The sequence below is a fragment of the Oncorhynchus kisutch genome, linkage group LG11, assembly GCF_002021735.2.
Source record: "Oncorhynchus kisutch isolate 150728-3 linkage group LG11, Okis_V2, whole genome shotgun sequence".
Lineage (NCBI taxonomy): Eukaryota > Metazoa > Chordata > Actinopteri > Salmoniformes > Salmonidae > Oncorhynchus > Oncorhynchus kisutch.
The window spans coordinates 61,715,752-61,738,669 of NC_034184.2; the positions used below are offsets into that span (position 1 = coordinate 61,715,752).

General features: G+C 42.9%; 2 protein-coding genes across 8 annotated transcripts in view; one reads left to right on the forward strand and one right to left on the reverse strand.

The window, feature by feature from the left end:
- LOC109899463 (arf-GAP with SH3 domain, ANK repeat and PH domain-containing protein 1) overlaps positions 1-6,792 on the reverse strand; it is a 72,025-nt gene extending 65,233 nt beyond the window's left edge. For 3 of the 5 annotated variants that reach the window (XM_031836032.1, XM_031836029.1, XM_031836031.1), the window contains exons 1-3: positions 6,614-6,791; positions 6,171-6,257; positions 4,730-4,856 (exon numbers count right to left, since the gene is read on the reverse strand). In XM_031836032.1, coding sequence (XP_031691892.1) covers positions 4,730-4,856; positions 6,171-6,235 — 192 coding nt within the window. In that variant the 5' untranslated portion in view covers positions 6,236-6,257; positions 6,614-6,791. Of the gene's footprint in view, positions 1-4,729; positions 4,857-6,170; positions 6,258-6,613 lie in introns of all 5 variants that reach the window. The other 2 variants (XM_031836028.1, XM_031836030.1) reach the window with 1 other exon arrangement.
- Positions 6,793-10,166: 3,374 nt separating this feature from the next.
- nfx1 (nuclear transcription factor, X-box binding 1) overlaps positions 10,167-22,918 on the forward strand; it is a 33,237-nt gene continuing 20,485 nt past the window's right edge. Inside the window, exons 1-6 of one of the 3 annotated variants that reach the window (XM_020494718.2) lie at positions 10,167-10,254; positions 10,340-10,434; positions 16,567-17,595; positions 17,830-17,991; positions 21,002-21,079; positions 21,290-21,395. In XM_020494718.2, the coding sequence (XP_020350307.1) occupies positions 10,413-10,434; positions 16,567-17,595; positions 17,830-17,991; positions 21,002-21,079; positions 21,290-21,395 (1,397 nt within the window). In that variant the 5' untranslated portion in view covers positions 10,167-10,254; positions 10,340-10,412. Of the gene's footprint in view, positions 10,435-16,566; positions 17,596-17,829; positions 17,992-21,001; positions 21,080-21,289; positions 21,396-22,918 lie in introns of all 3 variants that reach the window. The other 2 variants (XM_031836033.1, XM_020494719.2) reach the window with 2 other exon arrangements.

Here is a 22,918-nt window from a genome sequence, read left to right on the forward strand (position 1 = left end):
GAAGAAGGGCCTTGGTCAGGGAGGTGACCAAGAACCCGATAGTCACTGACAGAGCTTCAGAGTTCCTCTGTGGAGATGGGAGAACCTTCCAGACAGACAACCATCTCTGCAGCACTCCACCAATCAGGCTTTTATGGTAGAGTGGCCAGACGGAAGCCACTCCTCAGTAAAAGGCACATGACAGCCCACTTGGAGTTAGCCAAAAGGCACTCAAAGGACTCTCAGACCATGAGAAACAAGATTCTTTAGTCTGGAGAAACCAAAATTGAACTCTTTGGCCTGAATGCCAAGTGTCACATCTGGAGGAAACCTGGCCTACGGTGAAGCATGGTGGTGGCAGTATCATGTTGTGGGGATGTTTTTCAGTGGCATGGAGACTAGTCAGGATCGAGGGAAAAATTAACCGAGCAAAGTACAGAGATATCCTTGAAGAAAACCTGTTCCAGAGCGCTCAGGGCAGACTGGGGCGAAGGTTCACTTTCCAACAGGACAACGACCCTAAGCACACAGCCAAGACAACGCAGGAGTGGCTTTGGGACAAGTCTCTGAATGTCCTTGAGTGGCCCAGCCACAGCCCGGACTTGAACCCATCTCTGGAAAGACCTGAAAATAGCTGTGCAGCGACGTTCCCCATCCAACCTGACAGAGCTTGAGAGAATCTGCAGAGAAGAATAGGAGAGCTTGGCAAGCTTGTAGCGTCATACCCAAAAAGAGTCGATGCTGTAATCGCTGCCAAATGTGCTTCAACTGAGTAAAGGGTCTGAATACTTATGTAAATGTCATATTTTGTTGTTGTTTTTTATACATTTGAAAGAACATCTAAAAACCTGTTTTTGCTTTGTCATTATGATTGATGAGGGGAAAAAACGATTTAATCCATTTTAGAATAAGGCTGTAACGTAACAAAATGTGGAAAAAGTTTTTTCCTTTTCCTTCCCTTTTTCCTTTTCGAATGCACTGTAGGCAGGGGAGCGTTTCCCTGTTGTGACTGGGCAAACTGGGTTGCGTTAATAAGGACAGTGCTGCTTTGAGGAGGGGAATCGTGAACATCTTTGTCTCTCCAAGCAGCCATCCATAAATAATTCAGGTGTGGAGTTGAAGTAAGAAGTTTTGATGTCGCTGCATCTCCCCCTCTGCACCTTTATATGACTCACTGTGTTGAGACGCCCGAGGAGGGAGGCTGACAACTGTTGTCCTCCTCCGGCAGGTCAGCTCTCCTCCTCAGGTTACACCATTAAATATTCACCATGTACCTTTGCATAATTTACCTCGTCAACATACTGGGAAAATTACTTGGAGAAACAGAGAGACATTGGAAGGTCTGTAATGATGACAGTTGAATGAAGGTGGGAAGGTTATTATGGGAATTATTTACCTTTTCTGAAGAGAGAATGAGAGAATAGCCTCCCATTTTGCCTCACTGGTTATGGTGAACATGTGGCACAAACCAAATAGGCCCACTTTAGCATCTTTGGTGGCTTCTCTTCAAATGCTTCATGGCCAACATTTTTCACCCTGACTCTTTTCAAAGGCCATGGCAATACTGCTGAACTTTTACAGAGTTGGAAATCCATAAAGTGAGGAGGAATGCCATCTGGAAGGTGTATGTAGTATCCCAGGGCAGGACCCTGGCGAGGTCTTCTGCTCTCTACTGATTTTAGATCAATGTTTCGGGAAAAGCTTGATTCTATGGCCTCTTGTCTGTTTAAATAAGAAAGATTATACGTTGTTGCTCTTTTGTGGCCAGTATAATGGTCCCCGTCATGTGATCCGGACTACAATTCCAGAGTGGTTACTGCTGCAGCCCGGGCCGGGCGCACATGGCGGCTCTTCCAACAGATGTTTTAAGTTTGTTTTGCAGTCTCTCTCTCTCTGAGCTGGGAGGCACAGAGCCAGAGAGGTGATCCATGACGCAAGCCTTTCCTTGTTGTTAAATGAACAAAAATGTGCTCTGTGTGGAGAATCAGCAGGTAGCCTAGCGGTTGAGAGCGTTGGGCCAGTAGCAGAAAGGTTAATGGTTCGAATCCCCAAGCTGACTAGGTGAAAAATCTGTCGATGTGCACTTGAACACGGATTGCTCCTGTAAGTCGCTCTGGATAAGAGCGTCATGTAAAATGAGAATAAACATGGCTTGGTTGTAAAGATTCTTCTATTATTGTACTATAAGCCTTCGGGGAGAGACGGGTGGAACTTCTAAATGCTACGACACATAGGCCATGACCAGCCATTCTGCATATTACGCTATCTATCTACGAAGAGACAATATGCAAAAATGTGTCAACCATTTCGAACAACCATGCAGCATGTACTATCATGTAGATATGATGCACTGTAATGTGCTATCGTGTAGATATAATGTACTATCATGTAGATAGTAACCGAAAGGTTGCAAGATCGAATCCCCGAGCTGACAAGGTAAAAATCTATCGTTCTGCCCCTGAACAAGGCAGTTAACCAACTGCTCCTAGGCCATCATTGAAAATAAGAATTTGTTCTTAACTAACTTGCCTAGTTAAATAAAGGTAAAATAAAAAAAGAACAAAGAAAGATATCATTGGTCATTTAAGCATACTGTAAAGTCAAGTTACTATGGCTCTTTCTATGGGAAGGACTTCAGTTTCCTTGAGGACACTGTTGTAATAACTGATAATAACATTTCCATCACTATTGGGTGAGAAACAATAAACAGAGATTGTCCTACAGGTATATGTTATCCATTTGAAACCAAAGCTCTAGGCTACTTCAAGGTGTTTCTTCAGCCTCATTTCCAGAGGATGCAGAAACATCCTAACATCTTTCTTTAGTCCTCAGCACGCCTGGCAGTAGAGCACATGACAGCAGAGCACATGACAGCAGAGCACATGACAGTAGAGCACATGACAGCAGAGCACATGACAATCCACTGTCTCTTAGCTTGAAGGAGTTGCACGGACGCAACGGATTCAAATTCGGGATTTCCAATGTCAGGAACTGCTCTCTCTCTCCTGCCTCCTTTCTTAAATGGAAGATGAAACCACTGACACTGTTTCTGCACTCCAAATGGCACTCTACTCCTTATGTTGTGCACTACCTTTGACCAGAAGTAGTGCACTATTTAGAGAATAGGGTGCCATTTGGGATACAGCCTGAGATAACATGCAGAGGGAGATGAATGATTATCAGCATTGATCATCTGCCATGGCTGCCATTTTATATACACTATATGAGAACATTAAACCAATGACTTCAAGAGAAACATAGACCTCTTTCTATTTTATTCAATGAAAAAAATGAGGTAATGAAATGAGGTAATGTGTCGGTTTTAACAGGGCATGCTGCTGCCCTTCTTTGATGTCCCATTATCTCATGGTAAAGCCAGTGCAGATGGGGATGGGCTGAGAATGCATTGCTCTCCATGGTCTCCACCCGGATTCACCTGATTACACTCACCTCACTGATCAGATGTGCAATCCTGTGAGTGTGTGTGTTTGTGAGTGCATGTTTGCGCGTGCGTGTGTAGGCTACTTGCCTGCGAGCTCTTCCACCACTGATTGTGATTGTAAGAACAGGCTTAGAAGGTTTAGAATCAGGCTGATGTTAACGCCATATGTGTGGAGGGAGACATTCTGATTCAGAATCATTGTAAATGTCAATATCTCTGTCAGAGAGTGGCTGGAAGCTGGAGGGTTTGCTGCTCCATCCATCCCTACCCCCACTCTGTGTGGAGACAGCCAGCACACTCCAATGCTACAGCCTGGCTGCTCTGCTCAGAGTTATGCAACAGAGAGAGACCAGCAAGCTGTAAGGCCTAAAACACACCCTCCCTCCCTTCCCTCTCCTCTATCCTACCCAATCCTCCCCCTCTGCCTGGCAACACCAGCCAGCAGCAGTAGGAGCAAAACTAGCTCAATTGAACTGCACAGAATTAACATAGGCTTCAGTGTGAGCAAACCACAGAAGGCCATCATGACATCATCACTACACTATAAAAGCGAACCACAATTGTGCTGATCCTTTGGACACCATTATTGCATGTTGTAACAATGTAACTGGTAAGTTCTAGGACAGTAGGTCTTTGTGTTTTTTTTTTTTTAACGACACATGTTCAAATGATTCGGCTTGGAAAGAATAGGATGCATATTAACTGTTTTAAATAGGCCATTTTGCTTCTAATAGTCTGGGATTGTACAGGGACAAAGAACTGTTCCCAACACCTGTAAGGGACAGTAAACAGACATGTATTATAACATGGTCCTTGATGTGCTGTTTGCTACAGTGTAAATGGCAACAGAAAGTGTTACAAAGTTGCCAATGGCACCAGACAGTGCCAATTGATAGCAGGCCGTTTATAATAATAGGCATGCAAATAAGTCTAATTCTAGCCATCACAATCTAACCTTGCTTGCCATGGTGGAATGCTCATCACAGAAATGTTGTTTTTGTATTGCTTGCACATCAGAACAGTGCTCTCTGTGTAGGACACTTTCTGAGGTTATTCTGCAGAATACAGTACAACTTTGGGCATTTGGACACAGATGCAGAGTCTATTCGAACGACCAACTCTGGACCCTGCTACCACTATATGGAGTTTAGGATAATAACATGCATTGTATAATTTAAGTAGCCTGTGCCTCCTGAACCTATGTCATATCTGTGGTGGCATGATTCATCAATGCGCAATGGTCGCTCTTGCACGCAATTCCATCTGCAGCCATGGCTGACTCAATGTTATAACATGATGTGGCCTTACCTCTTCCAGAATGTTGACTGTGTTCCTACAGCTCTGCAAACGGGTCGTGAAGCTGGATGTGGTCGGAGAATTGTAGTCCTCGGTTGTCTCCGAGAGAAACTCGGACACCGATATTTGATCAGGCATCCTTCAGCAGGGAATCGCCCAGAAGAGGATGGCAAGAATTGTTGAGAAAATCCTAAATCATGAAAAAACAACTGCCGAGGAAAATTACGTGATGTCTAACCGTGTGTAACTGGGTGGAAAACTGATAGTTTAGGATACTAACTAGATAGCGAAATGACAAAAATGCGTCTCTTCTCGAATTACTTGTTTGGTTCTCCTATGACTTCACTGCCCCCAAGGGAAACGGGAATGGACACAAATTCTTCCCTTCCTCTCTTCTCCTCTCGCCCGAATCCCTTGCGCAAATAACCAAAACACAATCGCTTAATTACTGTCCTATGCTGCCTTGCTGTAAAATAGAATAGCGGATTCCATCATGTTTTGCTGATGTTCAATACGATACTTTCCCGATAATATTTTCTACAATCAGAAATATTTCTGTGAAATCAATTATAATATGTGCTCTCTGCAATCGCTGAATTTCGTCTCTTTTCTTCTCTTCTCTCCGTTTCTCTTTCGAATGCAACGCTGTCTTGACATTCACAACCACTCTCCCTCCCGCTCTCTCTCTCACCCACCTCTGATGACGGAGACAAACAAGGAAGAACTCTGCGCATGTCTATGATCTCGGACATAATACTCAGAGACAATCCGCAGTAAAAAAAAACTACCTCTATTCGAGGCTGTACTGAAGTCATCGAATAATATGCTATGTGAAAAGGAAAATGTGTCCAATAATTAATATTCTAAGACTCTATTTGGCCTTTGCTATAAACAGTATTGTTTATGATCCTAAATGCCTATCTGCCTATATATATTTACCAGTCAGATATATATTTACAAATACCAATTGACTGTACTACTGTGTTATTATTTTTTTTTAAATGGTACTTAATTATAAACATGTAAAATAGTTTATATTAATTGAAGCCTAAAGAAACGCATTAAAACATAATTTAGCTGATTGAAAAACCTCAATGGTGGCTCGTGTATTTATTATTGGGGAATTGCAGTCTATAAATACTTATCAGATCTATTGAGTTAAGGTACGAGGTCTGAAAAATATTCATCCATAGGTATAACAGTGATGGTAAATTACATTGAAGTGCGTGCCTGTAGTCGTGGAATGCCTGTAATTGTAGCGGTAAACATTGCTGGTGAATAACAAAAGTGTTCAATCAGATATGATAGGCTCTTGGTCAATTTACACTTACTACTAGACTAAAGCAATAGCACAAAGAAATATGATTGAAGGATTTTAGACACAAGAGAATAGTCTCTGAATATTATGAGGTGATACAGTGTTTCAGTATCAACAGAATTTAGAGGGTCTTACCGACTCGTATTCCATAAAGAATCTTTAGATGAGAAATTTGACGGACGGGAAGAGGAGGATCTCATGACTTGACTGTCACCTTATAACCTAAATCAAATAAGAATCACATGAGCAGAGCTCTGTTGCTCTCTAGACATCAGAGATTGTGGTATAGCCGGGGGAAGAATCAAGATAACACAACAACACAACTTTGTAAAAAAATGCCTATAGGCAACTAATAGTATATTCATAAATAATTTGAACCACACAGGAATAGTACTCTGATGAGAAAGCATTGTTTTGCATACAGTAATACACATATTTTAAATAGGTTCATTTGTTAGCCAACATAAAAGTTCTAATTTCGGACTTATTGAAAATAATATAATGTCCATCTCTAACCCTTTGAAGAGCACTCATATTCCAAAGAAGAACATGGGCTATTACGCCACGCCTCAACTTACCGAAATCGATGCACATCAAATGTGGAATCTGAACAGTGTGAATGTCCTCTTGATTGATGCAGAAGAGAATACTTGCTGGGCGCATCATATCAGGCTCATGTTGAATAGTCAACCAACAGGGGTTCAGTAATGGCTATACTTTTAACTTAAGAGCTGAAAGGAGAGAGTGATGTCCTCTAGCAATGGATCCCGTGAAGATCAGTCACAGTGCGGGCAGGAAGGGAGAAACCCGCCATGTGAGCAGGAAAATAGCCACTTACAATGAGCTGGATCTAATGGTAGGCCTACAGGAACTGAGGAAACCCAGAAGGCACTCAAACAGGAAATGTGGGATCTGGGTAAACAGAAAAAGCCAAGAAGTTTCCTCGCTCCCTCGAGCTGATTTTAACTACAGCTGTTGTACCCAATGATGTATATAAACCCTGAATTGTTGATGCTATGTATTGGCCATTGAGAGGCTTTGAAGGTACTGGTCGGCCATATTTCAGATGGCACTCTCCAGTGGTAGCAGACCTTCATAGGAATGAATGGAATTCTACAGTCTACAATTCTACAATGTTTCAAGGACAAAATTACATGTATATAAGTATTTTGTTGTTGTAGTGGGAACAGTAACATTAGTAATCTCAAAAAAATTCTACTTTAAGGAAAACATTTTTATATATGTTTTTATTTTTATGTTAAGCTCACATAATATAATTTAAAATTATGCATTAAGGTGTATATTATAGAATAAATGTGTCAAAAACGAAAGTAGACAGTAATACATGCATTTCTTTTGCTTCCAAAATGTTCTATTTTATTTGTATATATTTTTTTTTTTACAACACAGCGCCCCCTATCAGTTATTGAGTGTATATACACTCACCGGCCAGTTTATTGGATACACCACCCCATTCACGGTAATTGAAAAGCTCTTACAGACAGTGAGTCAAGTGGCCGTGTCTTATTATATAAAGCAGGCAGACAGGCTTCGGGACATTCAGTTACTGTTCGATTGAATGTTAAGAATAGGCAAAATGAGTGACCTAAATGACTTTGAGTGTGGTATGATCGTAGGTGCAAGCCCTCCTGGGCTTTTCACGCATGACAGTGTCTAGGGTGTCCCGAGAATAGTGCGACAAACAAAAAACATCTAGTCAGCGGCAGTCCTGTGGGCAAAATCAGCTCGTTTATGAGAGAGGTCGAAGGAGAATGGCAAGAATCATGCAAGCTAACAGGCGGGCCACCATCAGACAAATAACGGCGCAGTACAACAGTGGTGTGCAAAACGGCATCTCGGAAGGCACAACTCGAAGATCCTTGTCACGTATGGGCTATTGCAGCACTGGGTTTCCCTCCTATCAGCTAAAAACTAGAAGAAGTGGCTCCAGTGGGCACGTAATCACCAACACTGGACAATTGACGAGTGGAAAACATTGCGTGATCTGACGAATCCTGGTACCTGTTGCGTCAGGCTGATGGCAGAGTCAGGTTTTGGCGTAAGCAGCATGAGCCCATGGACCCATCCTGCCTGGTGTCGTACCACAGTCCAATCTGCAGCAACTGCGTGGTGCCATTGCGTCAGCATGGACCAACATCCCTGTGGAAAGTTTCCGACTTGTAGAATCCATTCCACAAATAATTTAGGCTGTTCTGGAGGCAAAGAGGTTCGACCCAATACTAGATGGGTGCACCTAATAAACTGAATGCATAAATCATTGGTCATACCACTGAACAGGGCGAAAGTAAACCTGTTTGTCAAGGTTATTACATTTACATTTGAGTCATTTAGCAGACACTCTTACAGTAGTGAGTGCATACAGGTTCACTGTGGGAATCAAACCCACAACCCTGGCATTGCAAGCGCCATGCTCTACCAACTGAGCCATATTATTTTTACATGGTTATTGATGACAACCACAACCCCAATTTTCCTTGTTAAAAATGTTTATATATTTTACAAAAACTAAGAGTTCATTATTGGAAAAAATGTTTGTATAATTTTTTGGGGTTGTTCCAGTAACTGTCCTGTTTTTCACTGTGGTGACTGTCTGGCCGTGCTTTGTGAGACGCAGAGTAGGTGAGCGGATTATCTCTGCATGTGTATTTCCCACGGTGAAGCATGGATGAGGAGGTGTGACGGTGTGGGAGTGCTTAGCTGGTGACACTGTCAGTTTTTTATTTAGAATTCAAGGCACACTTAATCAGCACGGCTACCACAGCATTCTGCAGCAATACGCCATCCCATCTGGTTTGCGCTTAGTGGAACAGGACAATGACATGACAATTACCCAACACACCTCCAGGCTGTGTAAGGGCTATTTGACCAAGAAGAAGAGTGATGGAGTGCTGCATCGGATGACCTGTCCGCCGCAATCACCCGACCTCAACCCAATTGAGATGGATTGGGATGAGTTGGACCGCAGAGTGAAGGAAAAGCAGCCACCAAGTGCTCAGCATATGTGTGAACTCCTTCAAGACTGTTGGAAAAGCATTCCAGGTGAAGCTGGTTGAGAGAATGCCAAGAGTGTGCAAAGCTGTCATCAAGGCAAAGTGTGGCTACTTTGAAGAATCTAAAACCTAAAACATTTAGATTTGTTTAACACCTTTTTGGTTACTACATGATTTCCAATGTGTTATTTCATAGTTATGATGTCTTCACTATTATTCTACAATGTAGAAAATAGTATAAATAATGAAAACCCCTTAAATGAGTAGGTGTGTCCAGACTTTTGACTGGTACTGTATATAAAGACAATGATGAGAGGTTAACATGATAACAAATCATTATCCGAAAAGTCTTGACTGAAAATTAAGCATAGACTGCATTTGACCGAGCTCTTTATGAATTTATAGCCTGGAATATCATCTCAGAGAGTTAACCTTTTGCAGAGTTGCATTATCTCTGAAATCTTTTTAAATCAACAGCCCAGTGATCCAAGTCCACAAAACATCCATCATAGCCTCTGTCGACCCTGATTCCTTCCATGACTGTCTGTCTGGCCTCGCTTAGACACTATGGCTGTGATGGATGTATAGGCCTAGGGGTGTGATCCTTTGTCTGTACAATATTGTGGGATCCTTTGTCTGTACAATACTGTGGGAAGAATTTCCTCCATTGAGGCTAGGTTGAAGAAGGGTATATTTGAACCTAGCATGGAGGACAGTAGGTCATTCCATGCTATACTATGCTACTTGAGTTAAAGGTAGACTTAGCAACATGATATAGGTGCAGAAAGTAAACAGCAAAGTGGGTCAATTTCCGGAACAACTAAAAGCGTTGAAGCACGAGCCTCAAATTCCCCGCTGTTTTGGTGCGCTGTCTTTTATCTCCCTCATCTCAATATCTGCGGTTCTGCTCTTGGCAAAGTAATTCACAGAGTCTACGTTCAGTTATATTATATTTATTTAAGTTCAGTTCTATTATATTTCATTTATTTCAGTCCAGTCCAGTTATATTTCATTCTAAAGTCAATGGTATCTGGTGACACTGTCTGTGGACAGGGACGGGTCTGTCCCCCTTGTGGTTATTCCGACCAGAAGGCTAACCGTCCTGCGGGTGAGTCTCAATAAAGTTCTATAACTTCAAACTCCTTTGCAGGAAGAATCGTCAGAGCTCGTGTTTCACACAACCGTTCGTTTATACCGCAGTCAATCATGTAAGGAGGGGAGACATGTTATTATTTTGGTGGGAATAATAAATACAAAGTGGCATTTAATCTGTGGTTGTTAATCTCCCAACAGCTGTTTAAAAAAAATCTTAGCTACAAACTTCGCGTGGGAGAAGAACGTGAGCGACTGCCAACTGTGTGATTGAATGGCTGAGGGCTCAGTCACAGGTAAAGTAGTTTAGCTAGCAGTTAGCTAACTGTCTAGCTAACTAGATTGCTCACTTCAGTTTTAACTAGAGTGGATAATCATTTAAGTATCTCTCATGCTATTTAGCCCAATCATAGCAAATGGAAATTCAAAGTGAAATTACAGGGTTTGTGTTGAGCTGCCAAATTGCACTCAGCTAACGTTAGCAAGCTAGCTGGCAGTGTCACATCTCTCACTCACTCAGTAACCCAACATAGCAGGCGTAGAAAGACGCAAGAGCGGAGTTTCAGTGGAAACGTAAGTTAGGTTGACATATTATATTCCTCAAACAGAAACTTCTGCTCTGTGCTAAGGGGGCTCACTCAGTTCAAACGGGTCACTTCTGCAAAGTCTCCTTTTAGTGTGTTGCATTATGGGGATAACAACTGTCCTACATGTCGACTGCATGAACTTTACAACCATGTGATCAAAGGCCTATAATTACTGTTTTTGTTTGACCCAGGCGAACGGGACCTTAAGACATGTCTGAAACTGGAAGCAACTTTTCCGAGATTCAGATGTATACAGTGTACAAATGAATATGATATGAGTCTCTTCTCACCAATTGATAGAATTCTAAGCCCAAAGACGCAACATCGCGATACTTCCGGAACGCTTGCGAAACAGATCAAGCAGTCAAGGCCAGGGTTTGAGAAGTTAAATTCCTCCATAGTAGTTAATTTTGTCGAAATGTGAAGGCACAACCTAGATTCGAGCCAATGTCTGAAGTAGTTGAACATATTATTACTCCAACCTCAGTGACAATCTGACACGTTTTCATTTTTGTTAAAAACAATATATTCAGGTGAGGTTTAATGGCAGTTTGCATCCAATATGTTACATTACTACCACAACTGAACTATAGTATAGATCCATTACACTTTGTGATAGAAATGTGAAACTGAAAAAAGTAATATTTTAATTACCATGCCAACTAACACTATACTCATTAAAACCCACCTCCTTATTCCAGTTCTTTAACCCTATCTGATCCTACCCCAGGCCAACAGCTTGAGAGGATGGGATACTACCACTCAACACACCATGTAACTCTTATGAAGTCATCTTGCACCCCCAAGTACTTTTATGCAGCTGACAACACATCTATTTTCTGTGATTTATTTTACATTTCTGCAGAGCAGTTGATAAACATTGCTATGAACACTAAGAAGCAAACCTTACTGAAGCATATCATTCATTGACGTATCCCTCTATGCTGGCACAGATCTACCATTCACAAGGATCCTCTCAGAATCTCACCCTTGACCTATCTACTTTATTCACTGTTTTAGCATACAGCACCTTCTGCACTACTCTGACTCTAGCCACCTCAAACTGTCTCTCTCGCACCATACACTTCCAATCCCCAGCAACATGGACACCCCTAAAGTTGAAGCACACAACTTTATCCACCGAAACTACCCATGCCCACTTCCCACATCTTGGAATCTCCCTCCTACATACAGTTGCGACATGACCATAAACGTTTAGCCTGAAACAGCGCATTCGCCACAAATGCTCTAACAGGTTAACTGATACATCCTAACATGACCTTGTCGGGTTAAGACTGACTCAAAAGGACTAACAGGGGCTTCTCTGTTTCACCATGCTCACCACCGGGTCTGCATCGCACCAAACAACGGGTGTCACAGACACCAGGAATCTTCCAACTGCTCCTTAACGCTACCAAAGAAATCACTCCTTTCAATGGTGCCCTGTTCCTAATGAGCAAAGCGAGAAACAGATCTTGGCCCAGGTTGCGTCGCATGGAGTGCCTGCTCCCTCTGATCTGAAGAAACACAAACAAACATAAGTGCACATCGGGTAACCTTCACCGACTCAACAGCACCCACCAACTTTTCCACCCAACCTGAAAACAACTATGGATTAGCCAAAAGGCCTGGTTCCACCCTCTTCAAAAAATCTCACTCCCTCTGGACCAAATGTGTCTTATCATAACCGTCCATCAATGCATTGCTCGGGCTCTGAGCTCTTCACAACACCTTCTACCCCTTACATTTCACCTCCAGAACTCAAACTGGAGTCCGGCTCACTCTATTTGAACTTGACATCAACCCTCCTCGACATACCCTCTCCCTTGGTATTGCTAGCTCCAACAGATTCAAACCCATCCTCTGCCTCCCTCAGTATTTTCAACCTCCCCTCATTCTCCTCCCTTAACTAATTACCTGACTATTTCTGAAAATATTCAACTTTTCCAAGCCCAAATCTATTTTTAGCCTCCTCGAGAAACATGCTAAGCCCTGTACTGCCTCCACTTCAGACACACTACTCGTCTGTCACTACTTTATATCGAAGGAATGCCTTTGATTTGACGGCAGGCACATGCACGAGACGACCGTTAGACCAGATCACGTGTTTCTATGCAGAAGTTTAGCGAGCCAACGTCGCCATGACATTGCCTACTCGTGTGATCGGGGACTTCTATTGTAGAAGCACTTTCTGCTTACCGTCATACTGTACTGTCTTTGGTACAATCTACACACACAGCCTATTTTTAGTGTGTGATATGGGGGTTGGAGACATGTTTATTTTGACATAACAAACTTTTATAAACAATGGCACACTGCCATGCTGCACTGAGCCTTGCTGTTGGAAAACCAAATCCGTGTCAGACTTTCAGCTGTCGCAGATGCACTTCCCCCGACTTCACACTTCGACTTTTGTCTGCAGTTGGTTGCTTCAGCCGTACCACTGAAACAAGCCCAGTGACTCACTTGCAATGCCGGCAGGCCCTTGATATGGTTTTGACTAGATGGGATGCAGTGTTTGTCAGATTTGACTTTTTGTAGCAGGTTAGGAGAATTTGGTTAGGAAAACAGTTAGAATTATGGTTAGCTAAAATGCTAAATCATTTTTTGACGTTAATTTGACAAAAGCTGAATCCCTTCTAGCCCTTGAGATCCCAAGGCATTAAAGGTAGACTCAGCGACATGACATGGATGAAGAAAGTAAACCGAATAGTGGGTCAATTTCAACAACTAAGAGCATTGAAGTGCGTGGCCCAACTTCTCCACTGTTTCGGTGCCCTGGCTACCACGCTGTGAAGTGTGAAGTGAACCTGTGCATTTACAGTGTGTGAGCGAAGTCTTGCATCGCGCTCATCCCAATATCTCTGGTGATGCTTGTGGCAATGTCATTTTGCTGAGTATACCTTTAACAAGGCATTCTTCCTTATCCCAAGGATTCTCAGCTACAACAAGGATTGTATATTGGACCATTTCGAGCCAATGAGAGGGCAGATATGTGTGTGTGAACAACAGGCCATAGAGCTAGATAGGACTCATCTCCACCATTGTAGCGTGGGCTGTGCCAATGATCTCCATTTTAAAGTAGTACATGGTCTTCATTGGATGATTACTCCCAACTCATAGGAATCCCCACCCAGTTGACTACTTTCAAGTGGTGGAAGCCCTCAGTGGAATTGTCCATGCTAAAACGGATTATATCCATGATAAGTCCTTAATCTTTCTCTATGACAACAGCCGTAACTCCGATATACACTGAGTGTACAAAACATTAGAACACCTTTGAAATATTGAGGTGCACCTCTCCCTTTTGCCCTCAGCCTCAATTCAATTCCAATGCTTCCCACAGTTGTCAAGTGGGCTGGATGTTCTTTGGGTGGTGGACCGTTCTTGATACACAGGAAGGTGGTTGAGCAGTGTTGTAGTCCTTGTCACAAACCCGTGCACCTGGCACCTACTATCATAGGTGTTCAAAGGCACTTAAGTCTTTTGTCTTGCCCATTCACCCTCTGAATGGCACACATACACAATCCATCTCAATTGTCTCAAGGCTTAAAAATCCTTATTTAACTTGTCTCCTCCCCTTCATATACACTGATTGAAGTGGATTTAACAGGTGGCATCAATAAGGGATCATAGCATTCACCTGGTCAGTCTGTCATGGAAAGAGCAGGTGTTCCTAATGTTTTGTACACTCGGTGTAAAGTCTTTTTATTTTATACTTTTTTTGCCGAAATGCCATGTGCGTCCACTTACAGTACCAGTCAAGAGTTTGGACACACCTACTCATTTCAGGGTTTTTCTTTTCTTTTTACTATTTTCTACATTGTAGAATAATAGTGAAGACATCAAAACTATTAAATAACACATGGAATCATGTGGTAACGAAAAAAGTGTTAATCAAAATATATTTGAGATTCTTCAAAGAAGCCACCCTTTGCCTTGATTACAGCTTTACACACTCTATTTAGCGTCTATAAATGGCCTAGGCCGGCCCTAGCCTTTCGCCCCCTCTTGACGGGGTAGATAAAATGTTTAGGTAGCTTGTGCCCAGAGTTCAGATATAGAGTTCCTATAAATAATAATACAGTGGGGCAAAAAAGTATTTAGTCAGCCACCAATTGTGCAAGTTCTCCCACTTAAAAAGATGAGAGAGCCCCGTAATTTTCATCATAGGTACACTTCAACAATGACAGACAAAATGAGAATCACATTAGGATTTTTTATGAATTTATTTGCAAATTATGGTGGAAAATAAGTATTTGGTCAAAAACTAAAGTTTATCTCAATACTTTGTTATATACCCTTTGTTGGCAATGACAGAGGTCAAATGTTTTCTGTAAGTCTTCACAAGGTTTTCACACACTGTTGCTGGTATTTTGGCCCATTCCTCCATGCAGATCTCCTCTAGAGCAGTGATGTTTTGGGGCTGTTGCTGGGCAACACAGACTTTCAACTCCCTCCAAAGATTTTCTATGGGGTTGAGATCTGGAGACTGGCTAGGCCACTCCAGGACCTTGAAATGCTTCTTACGAAGCCACTCCTTCGTTGCCCGGGCGGTGTGTTTGGGACCATTGTCATGCTGAAAGACCCAGCCACGTTTCATCTTCAATGCCCTTGCTGATGGTAGGCTTTGTTACTTTGGTCCCAGCTCTCTGCAGGTCATTCACTAGGTCCCCCCCGTGTAGTTCTGGGATTTTTGCTCACTGTTCTTGTGATCATTTTGACCCCACGGGGTGAGATCATGCGTGGAGCCCCAGATCGAGGGAGATTATCAGTGGTCTTGTATGTCTTCCATTTCCTAATAATTGCTCCCACAGTTGATTTCTTCAAACCAAGCTGCTTACCTATTGCAGATTGTCTTCCCAGCCTGGTGAAGGTCTACAATTTTGTTTCTGGTGTCCTTTGACAGCTCTTTGGTCTTGGCCATAGTGGAGTTTGGAATGTGACTGTTTGAGGTTGTGGACCAGGTGTCTTTTATACTGATAAGAAGTTCAAACAGGTGCCATTAATACAGGTAACGAGTGGAGGACAGAGGAGCCTCTTAAAGAAGAAGTTACAGGTCTGTGAGAGCCAGAAATCTTGCTTGTTTGTAGGTGACCAAATACTTATTTTCCACCATAATTTGCAAATAAATTCATAAAAAATCCTACAATGTGATTTTCTGGATTTTTTTTTCTCTCATTTTGTCTGTCATCGTTGAAGTGTACCTATGATGAAAATTACAGGCCTCTCATATTTTTAAGTGGGAGAACTTGCACAATTGGTGGCTGACTAAATACTTTTTTGCCCCACTGTATATATCGCTTATACCCTGCTCCCTTCCCTACTCTGCCAGTGTGGCCCATTTCATATACAGTCATTGCTGTGACCACATTATGTGAGCTGCATGTTCATTGAACTTTAGCCTGAGAAGCTGACTAGCTACATAACTTAGGCTAGTACTGGTTGACTCATGCGCTAACCAGCTACCCAATTTTTATTTTATTTTTAACAATGGCTCTGGCCTTGCTCGTCTAAAGTCAGCCAGTGAGCGTCTCAAACAAATAGCCAACGTTGTTGCTTAATTCTCTGTAATGATAGTTGAGGCCAACTTAGCTAGATGACGTGCTCTCGTGTCAAAGTCCAGGCCGTTCTGAAGAGAATATCTGTCATACTCAGAGCTGTCATACTCATAGCCTTGGCACGTGACTCCCAAGTCAACATTGTTGAACATCTTGTCTTTGGAGTCACTTGTCAAGCCTGTCTTACCTGCGTCTACACTGTAGTTATGATGCGGCGTCACAACTTTCATGCCAAGCCACTCACTAACAAGTAGGCTTTTTTTTCTTTTTTTATGCATAGACTCTCTGGATTTGAATCCAGATGAGACTTCAGCACGACAAAAATGTAACCAGCAGCAATCCAGGAGGGGTCGGAACAGAGAGGGCCACAACCGTAACTGGAGTGGTTCTAATAATTACGGCCCAGCACCGCAGCAACAGCAGCAAGGCCATTTTCACCATGGGGTCAAACAATCTCATGTCCATGACAATTCAACAGTCCCTGTAAATTTCCATCCTCCTCCCTACCACCAAGAGGATGTATCAAGGGGTCGAGGAAGAGGAGGAGGAAGAGGGGCTATTGGAGGTGGTGGGGGAGGGGGCCGGGGATCAAGGGGCCAGCCTCCAAGGTGGAACAGGCCTGGGGTCGACACGGGCCCCCCTGGCTTACCTAGGGGCCACCATGGACTGGGTGGTGGTGGTGGCTACAGGCCTGGAACACCCCCCATAGACGGGCCTAGCTGGCGTCGAGTAGACCCTGGTGGCCGGAGTGTAGAGGTGGGGCCTGCCCACGAAGACCACCAGGACACCCGCCCTGTAAAACCCAGACGGTTCAGCCAGGAGCCGCGGAGAGAAGAGAGAGGTGCGAGGAGTGCGAAAGGACCTCCTCACTCTCTGGAAAAGCAGGAGAACCACGACAGCCACGCTAGAGGAGGAGGAGGAGGAGGCTGGGACCCTGCTGAGCCCAGAGAAGAAACCCCACCATCAGAAATGGTGTCCAGAAGCCGAAAAGGAGGGAGAGCCGAAGAAGGGAACCCCCACGTCTACGCTCAACAGAAATTCCCTGAGCCCAAGCGACGCCAGGGGCCTATCAAAGAATATCCCCAGGAGAAGGACCATGAGAGGGGAGCCAGAGACATCCCCTCTGGCCATCGTGATAAACTGGGCTCTGGCACTGAAGAGGAGCCCAGCTGGAGGAGTCAGGGGAGAGGTCAGGTGAGACGCACCCCCCTACAGGACAGAGGCCAGAGGAGAACACTCAACTCAGACCACAGGCCTGGACAGAAGAGGTGGGACAACGTGCCCAACAAGAGCAAGGAGACTCAGACAGGTGAGAGGGCGAAGTTTCAGTTTTTCAAAAAGTCCCAGAGTAAAAAATAAATAAAAATACTACCAAGAAAATGTGAATGAGTTTGTTCTGAAAGTAGTTCCAAATGGCACCCTATTCCCTACATAGTGCACTACTTTGGGCCCTGGTCCAAAAGAGTGCACTATATAGGGAATAGGATCCATTTGAGAAGATGTCATGCTTTTGGTCTCGTCTCTCTCCTCCATATCTGTCCAGGTTGCCTGATCGAGCAGCTGTCTGAGGAGAAGTATGAGTGCATGGTGTGCTGTGAGGTGATCAGAGTCATGGCTCCAGTCTGGAGCTGCCACAGCTGCTTCCACGTCTTCCATCTCAACTGCATCAAGAAGTGGGCCCGTTCCCCAGCCTCCCAGGCAGACGGTAGGCCTAACAGTCCCTCCAGCTCTTCATTTATTCATGACTTTCAACACAATAGTCTTCCATAGATGGGCACAATGCTTCCCCCACACAGACAATACAGGAATGCAAATTCTGCTCGACAGATGGTACTGCTGTACATTGATGATGCTACAATATCACTGTAGCAAAAATGTGGCCCCAGTGACCTTATCTTAAATATTTAAAAGAATGTATTACAAAAATTAACTAGGCAAGTCGATTAAGAACAAATTCTTATTTACAGTGACGGCCTACAAGAAGGCCTCCTGCGGGGACGGGGGATTAAAAATATAGGACAAGACACACCACAACACTACATAAAGAGAGAACGAAGACGACACAGCATGGGTGACGCAGTGGTCTAAGGCACGACATCTGTGCTAGAGGCGTCACTACAGACCCTGGTTCGATTCCAGGCTGTATCACAACCGGCTGTGATTGGGAGTCCCATAGGGCGGCGCACAATTGGCCCAGTGCTGTCCGGGTTGGGGTTTGGCCGGAGTAGGCCGTCATTGTATATAAGAATTTATTCTTTACTGACTTACCTAGTTAAATAAAAAACATATGACAACACTGCATGGTAGCAAAGCATGACAACAGCATGGCAGCAGCAAAGCATGGTAGCAGCACGAAACATGGTACAAACATTATTGGGCACAGACAACCGCACAAAGGGCAAGAAGGTAGAGACAACAATACATCATGCAAAGCTGCCACAACTGTCAATAAGAGTGTCCATGATTGAGTCTTTGAATGGAGATAAAACTGTCCAGTTTGAGTGTTTGTTGCAGCTCGTTCCAGTCGCTTGCTGCAGAAAACTGAAAAGAGGAGCGACCCAGGGATGTGTGCGCTTTGGGGACCTTTAACAGAATGTGACTGGCAGAACAGGTGTTGTATGTGGAGGATGAGGGCTGCAGTAGGTATCTCAGATAGGGGGAGTGATGCTTAAGAGGGTTTTATAAATAAGTATCAACTAGTGGGTCTTGCGAGAGTATACATAGATGGCCAGTTTACAGAGGAGTGTATATAGTGCAGTGACGTGTCCTATAATGAGCATTGGTGGCAAGTGTGATGGCTGAATAGGAAAGAACTGCTCGAGAGCACCCTTTCCTGCCGATCGTCTCCGTGATCTAGCATGGGTGGGTCGGTCATCTGAATCAGGGTTAGTTTGGCAGCTGGGGTGAAAGAGGAGTGATTACAGTAGAGGAAACCAAGTCTAGATTTAACCTTAGCCTGCAGCTTTGATATTTGCTGAGCGAAGGACAGTGTACTGTCTAGACATACTCCCAAGTACTTATATGAGGTGACTACCTCAAGCTCTAAACCCTCAGATGTAGTAATCACACGTGGGGAGAGGGGCATTCTTCTTACCAAACCACATGACCTTTGTTTTGGAGGTGTTCAGAACAACGTTAAGGGTAGAGAAAGCTTGTTGGACACTAAGAAAGCTTTGTTATTGAGAATTTAACACAAAATTAGGGGAGGGGCCAGCTGTGTATAAGACTATCATCTGCAGATAAATGGATGAGAGAGCTTCTTACTGCCTGAGTTATGTTGTTGCTGAAAATTGAGAAGAGCGTGGGGCATAGGATCAAGCCTTGGAGTACTCCCTTGGTGACATGCAGTGTCAGCTAATGTGCAGAGATGTTACTACTGTACTAGAAATCTAATAAACGTTTACTGGTCGGTTACACTGATTTGCAGGCATTCTAGCAGGTGCAGCAAAATGCTTATGTTAGTAGTGCCAACAGTGCAGTAGAATGTCTCGCAAATAATACAAAATCTAAACAAGAAATCACAGAACAAGTCCAATTACTAATAAAGAGTAGATATTAGTGTGAGCATGTGTAAGAATCCAGAATATAAAAACATGGTGTTTTTAGACAGTATATCATTTGGAAGGAAGATGGTATGTACAGCAGTAGGTAAATTAGGATGAGCTATGTTGAGAATACAGTATATACATGCATGATGAGTAAACAAAAGTATATAAAACAGAATGAGGTGACCAGCGTTCAATGACTCTAAATACATGGGGAATTAATCTCAAGGTTCAGGGCAGAGTACCGGACTGTTAGCTGTCTAGTCATGGCTGTTCAACGGTCTGATGGCCTGGAGATAGAAGCTGTTTTTCAGGCTCGTGGAGCTTGGACGATAAACCGAAAGTTAACACGATCACTTATCGCAGGCATTTTGCTGAGAACGTTCATTATGATAAGTAGCCTATACCAGAGAAATGTGAAGCTTCAAATGAAATACATTTGCTAATATGGGTGATTGTTAATGGGCCAATTGATTGCTGCAACCATCAAATTTAGTCGTTTTTTTATATATTTTTATATTTTTATATTTTTTACTTATAGTATTTACTCATAAGATCAAACACCTTTCTTTTTTTTTCTTAACTGCGTTGCTGGTTAAGGGCTTGTCAGTAAGCATTTCACTGTAAGGTCTACTACCCCTTTGGTATTTGGCGCATGTGACAAATAACATTTAATTTATTTTTAATTTGACCTTTTATTTAACTAGGCAAGTCAGTTAAGAACCAATTCTTATTTTCAATGACGGCCTAAGAACAATGGGTTAACTGCCTTGTTCAGGGGCGAAAGACAGATTTTTACCTTGTCAACTTGGGGATTTGTTCTTTCAACCTTTTCAGTTACTAGTCCAACCATCTAACCACTAGGCTACCTGCCGCCCCAGGAAAGGGAAGGGGGATACCTAGTTAGTTGTACAACTGAATACGTTCAACTGATATGTGTCTTCTGCATTTAACCCAACCCCTCTGAATCAGAGAGGCCCGGGGGGGCTGCCAGGATAGATGATAGCAGTGTGTGAACAGACTGTGGCTCGGGTGGCGGAGGTCCTTTACAACTTAGAGTACAACCTTACAATCTAAGATATATTGTACAATATTGTGACTCACCATTTAGCTGATGAAGTGCTTTGTAAATTGGTCTATGTGATATGCAAACTTTGCTCTCACTTGCAGAAACAAATGATGGGTGGCGGTGTCCGGCCTGTCAGAATGTTGTCTTCCAACCCCCGAACGTCTACAAGTGCTTCTGTGGTAAGGGATTAGCTAATAGCCAATTTTAGCCATTATTCCTACCCTGTCGTGCATCCCTAGTCTTTCGCTCTCTAGAGCTAATTATTAATCTCAATGACACTAACCTGGTATAGTAAAGGTCACATAGACAAGTAGTAGGAATCAATGTCCTTGTCCTGATTTCTGGAGTTAATTCCCTGTACTGTTTAATTATTCTGCCATGATTGACAGGCAAAGCGACCAACCCAGAGTTCCAGCGTAGTGAGATCCCACACAGCTGTGGGGACATGTGTGGCAAGAAGAGGAGCGGAGCAGACTGCAAGCACCCCTGTAACATGTGAGCCACAACCCAACACATGCATAACCCACCACCACATAACAATCTGCTGTTCTACAACATGAAGTGGTTGTCTTGATTGTGTGCCCTGTGGTTGTTGCACTTTCGAGCCCTGGATACAATTTTGGTTGCATATGCTCCTAAATATTTTTGCTTGGGTGCACCAGTGCCTAGAAAACAAATCACCCAGATAAATTGTTGTAATGACTAGGCTTTGCTCTACCGTTGTTTCCGAGTGTCCTAGAGCATATATTTGTTAGCATCATGGTTCTACCATTACTACAGCGGAAACGTTTCTAGCCCAAATAGATCAAAAGATATTACCCTTTTTCCCGGCGCAATGTTATTATTCTTCCTATGGCGGATTGGTGGGCTGCATTTTACGTTCAAAAACCATGTCGCGGGACATTCTAAACAACTCTGTGGCTGTTTACACCTTGTTCAGTCATGTTACCTCATTAGCTAGCTAGCAACCTGGTAACTTTACTAGTAGGCTATATCGGAACATTTGGGGGGCACAGAAACAAATAATCTTCTTAAGAAGATCAATGATTATACTAATGAATGTCTCCTTCATGTCATCACTCACAAACTTGATGTTCTTAAGAAAGTGTACAATTGTCACTAATGCGTCTCGATAGGAAAATGGTGATTTTACACAATGTAGAAACCTAATATTCCACAAATGACTGCAATTTCAATGACATGTATTAAGCTTTTTATAATAAACAAATGTTATTACAGGGTTACTTAATAGTTTTAGGGCACAAAATGTGCATCAGAAGTGCACTATCTAGAATTTATAGAGCCAATAGACGATCTCAATTGTTACAATTTGTTATTCTTCAATAAGACAAACTCCAAAGTTAATCAGTGGGAGGAAAATGGCTTTATTCAAAGAGGACAAATCATACGGGGAGGTAGATGGTCATTCTCCCCTGTCCTCAGGGATGCTCTCCAGTGATTCTCTCCCCAGAACAAAGGGACAGTATGTAGTTTCATAACCCAGCCCTAGCCTGTGGTTGACCAATTAGAATTCCTTGCAATAAAACTAGCCAATGGCCAAATAATAAATAATGGCCAAAGTATCCTATCCTACACTCCCCCCCTAGACCATTTAAAAAATATATACTTAATGTCTTTTTAGAAAACATGAAAAAATAGGCAGTATAAAAAAACATTAGTAGTAAGCATGAAGTCATTCACATTTAAACACCTTGCATTTCTATAAAACACAAAGGGCACATTATTTCTAAATCAAATCAAATTTTATTTGTCACATACACATGGTTAGCAGATGTTAATGCGAGTGTAGCGAAATGCTTGTGCTTCTAGTTCCGACAATGCAGTAATAACGAACAAGTAATCTAACTAACAATTCCAAAAAAACGACTGTCTTATACACAGTGTAAGGGGATAAAGAATATGTACATAAGGATATATGAATGAGTGATGGTACAGAGCAGCATAGGCAAGATACAGTAGATGATATCGAGTACAGTATAACATATGAGTATGTAAAC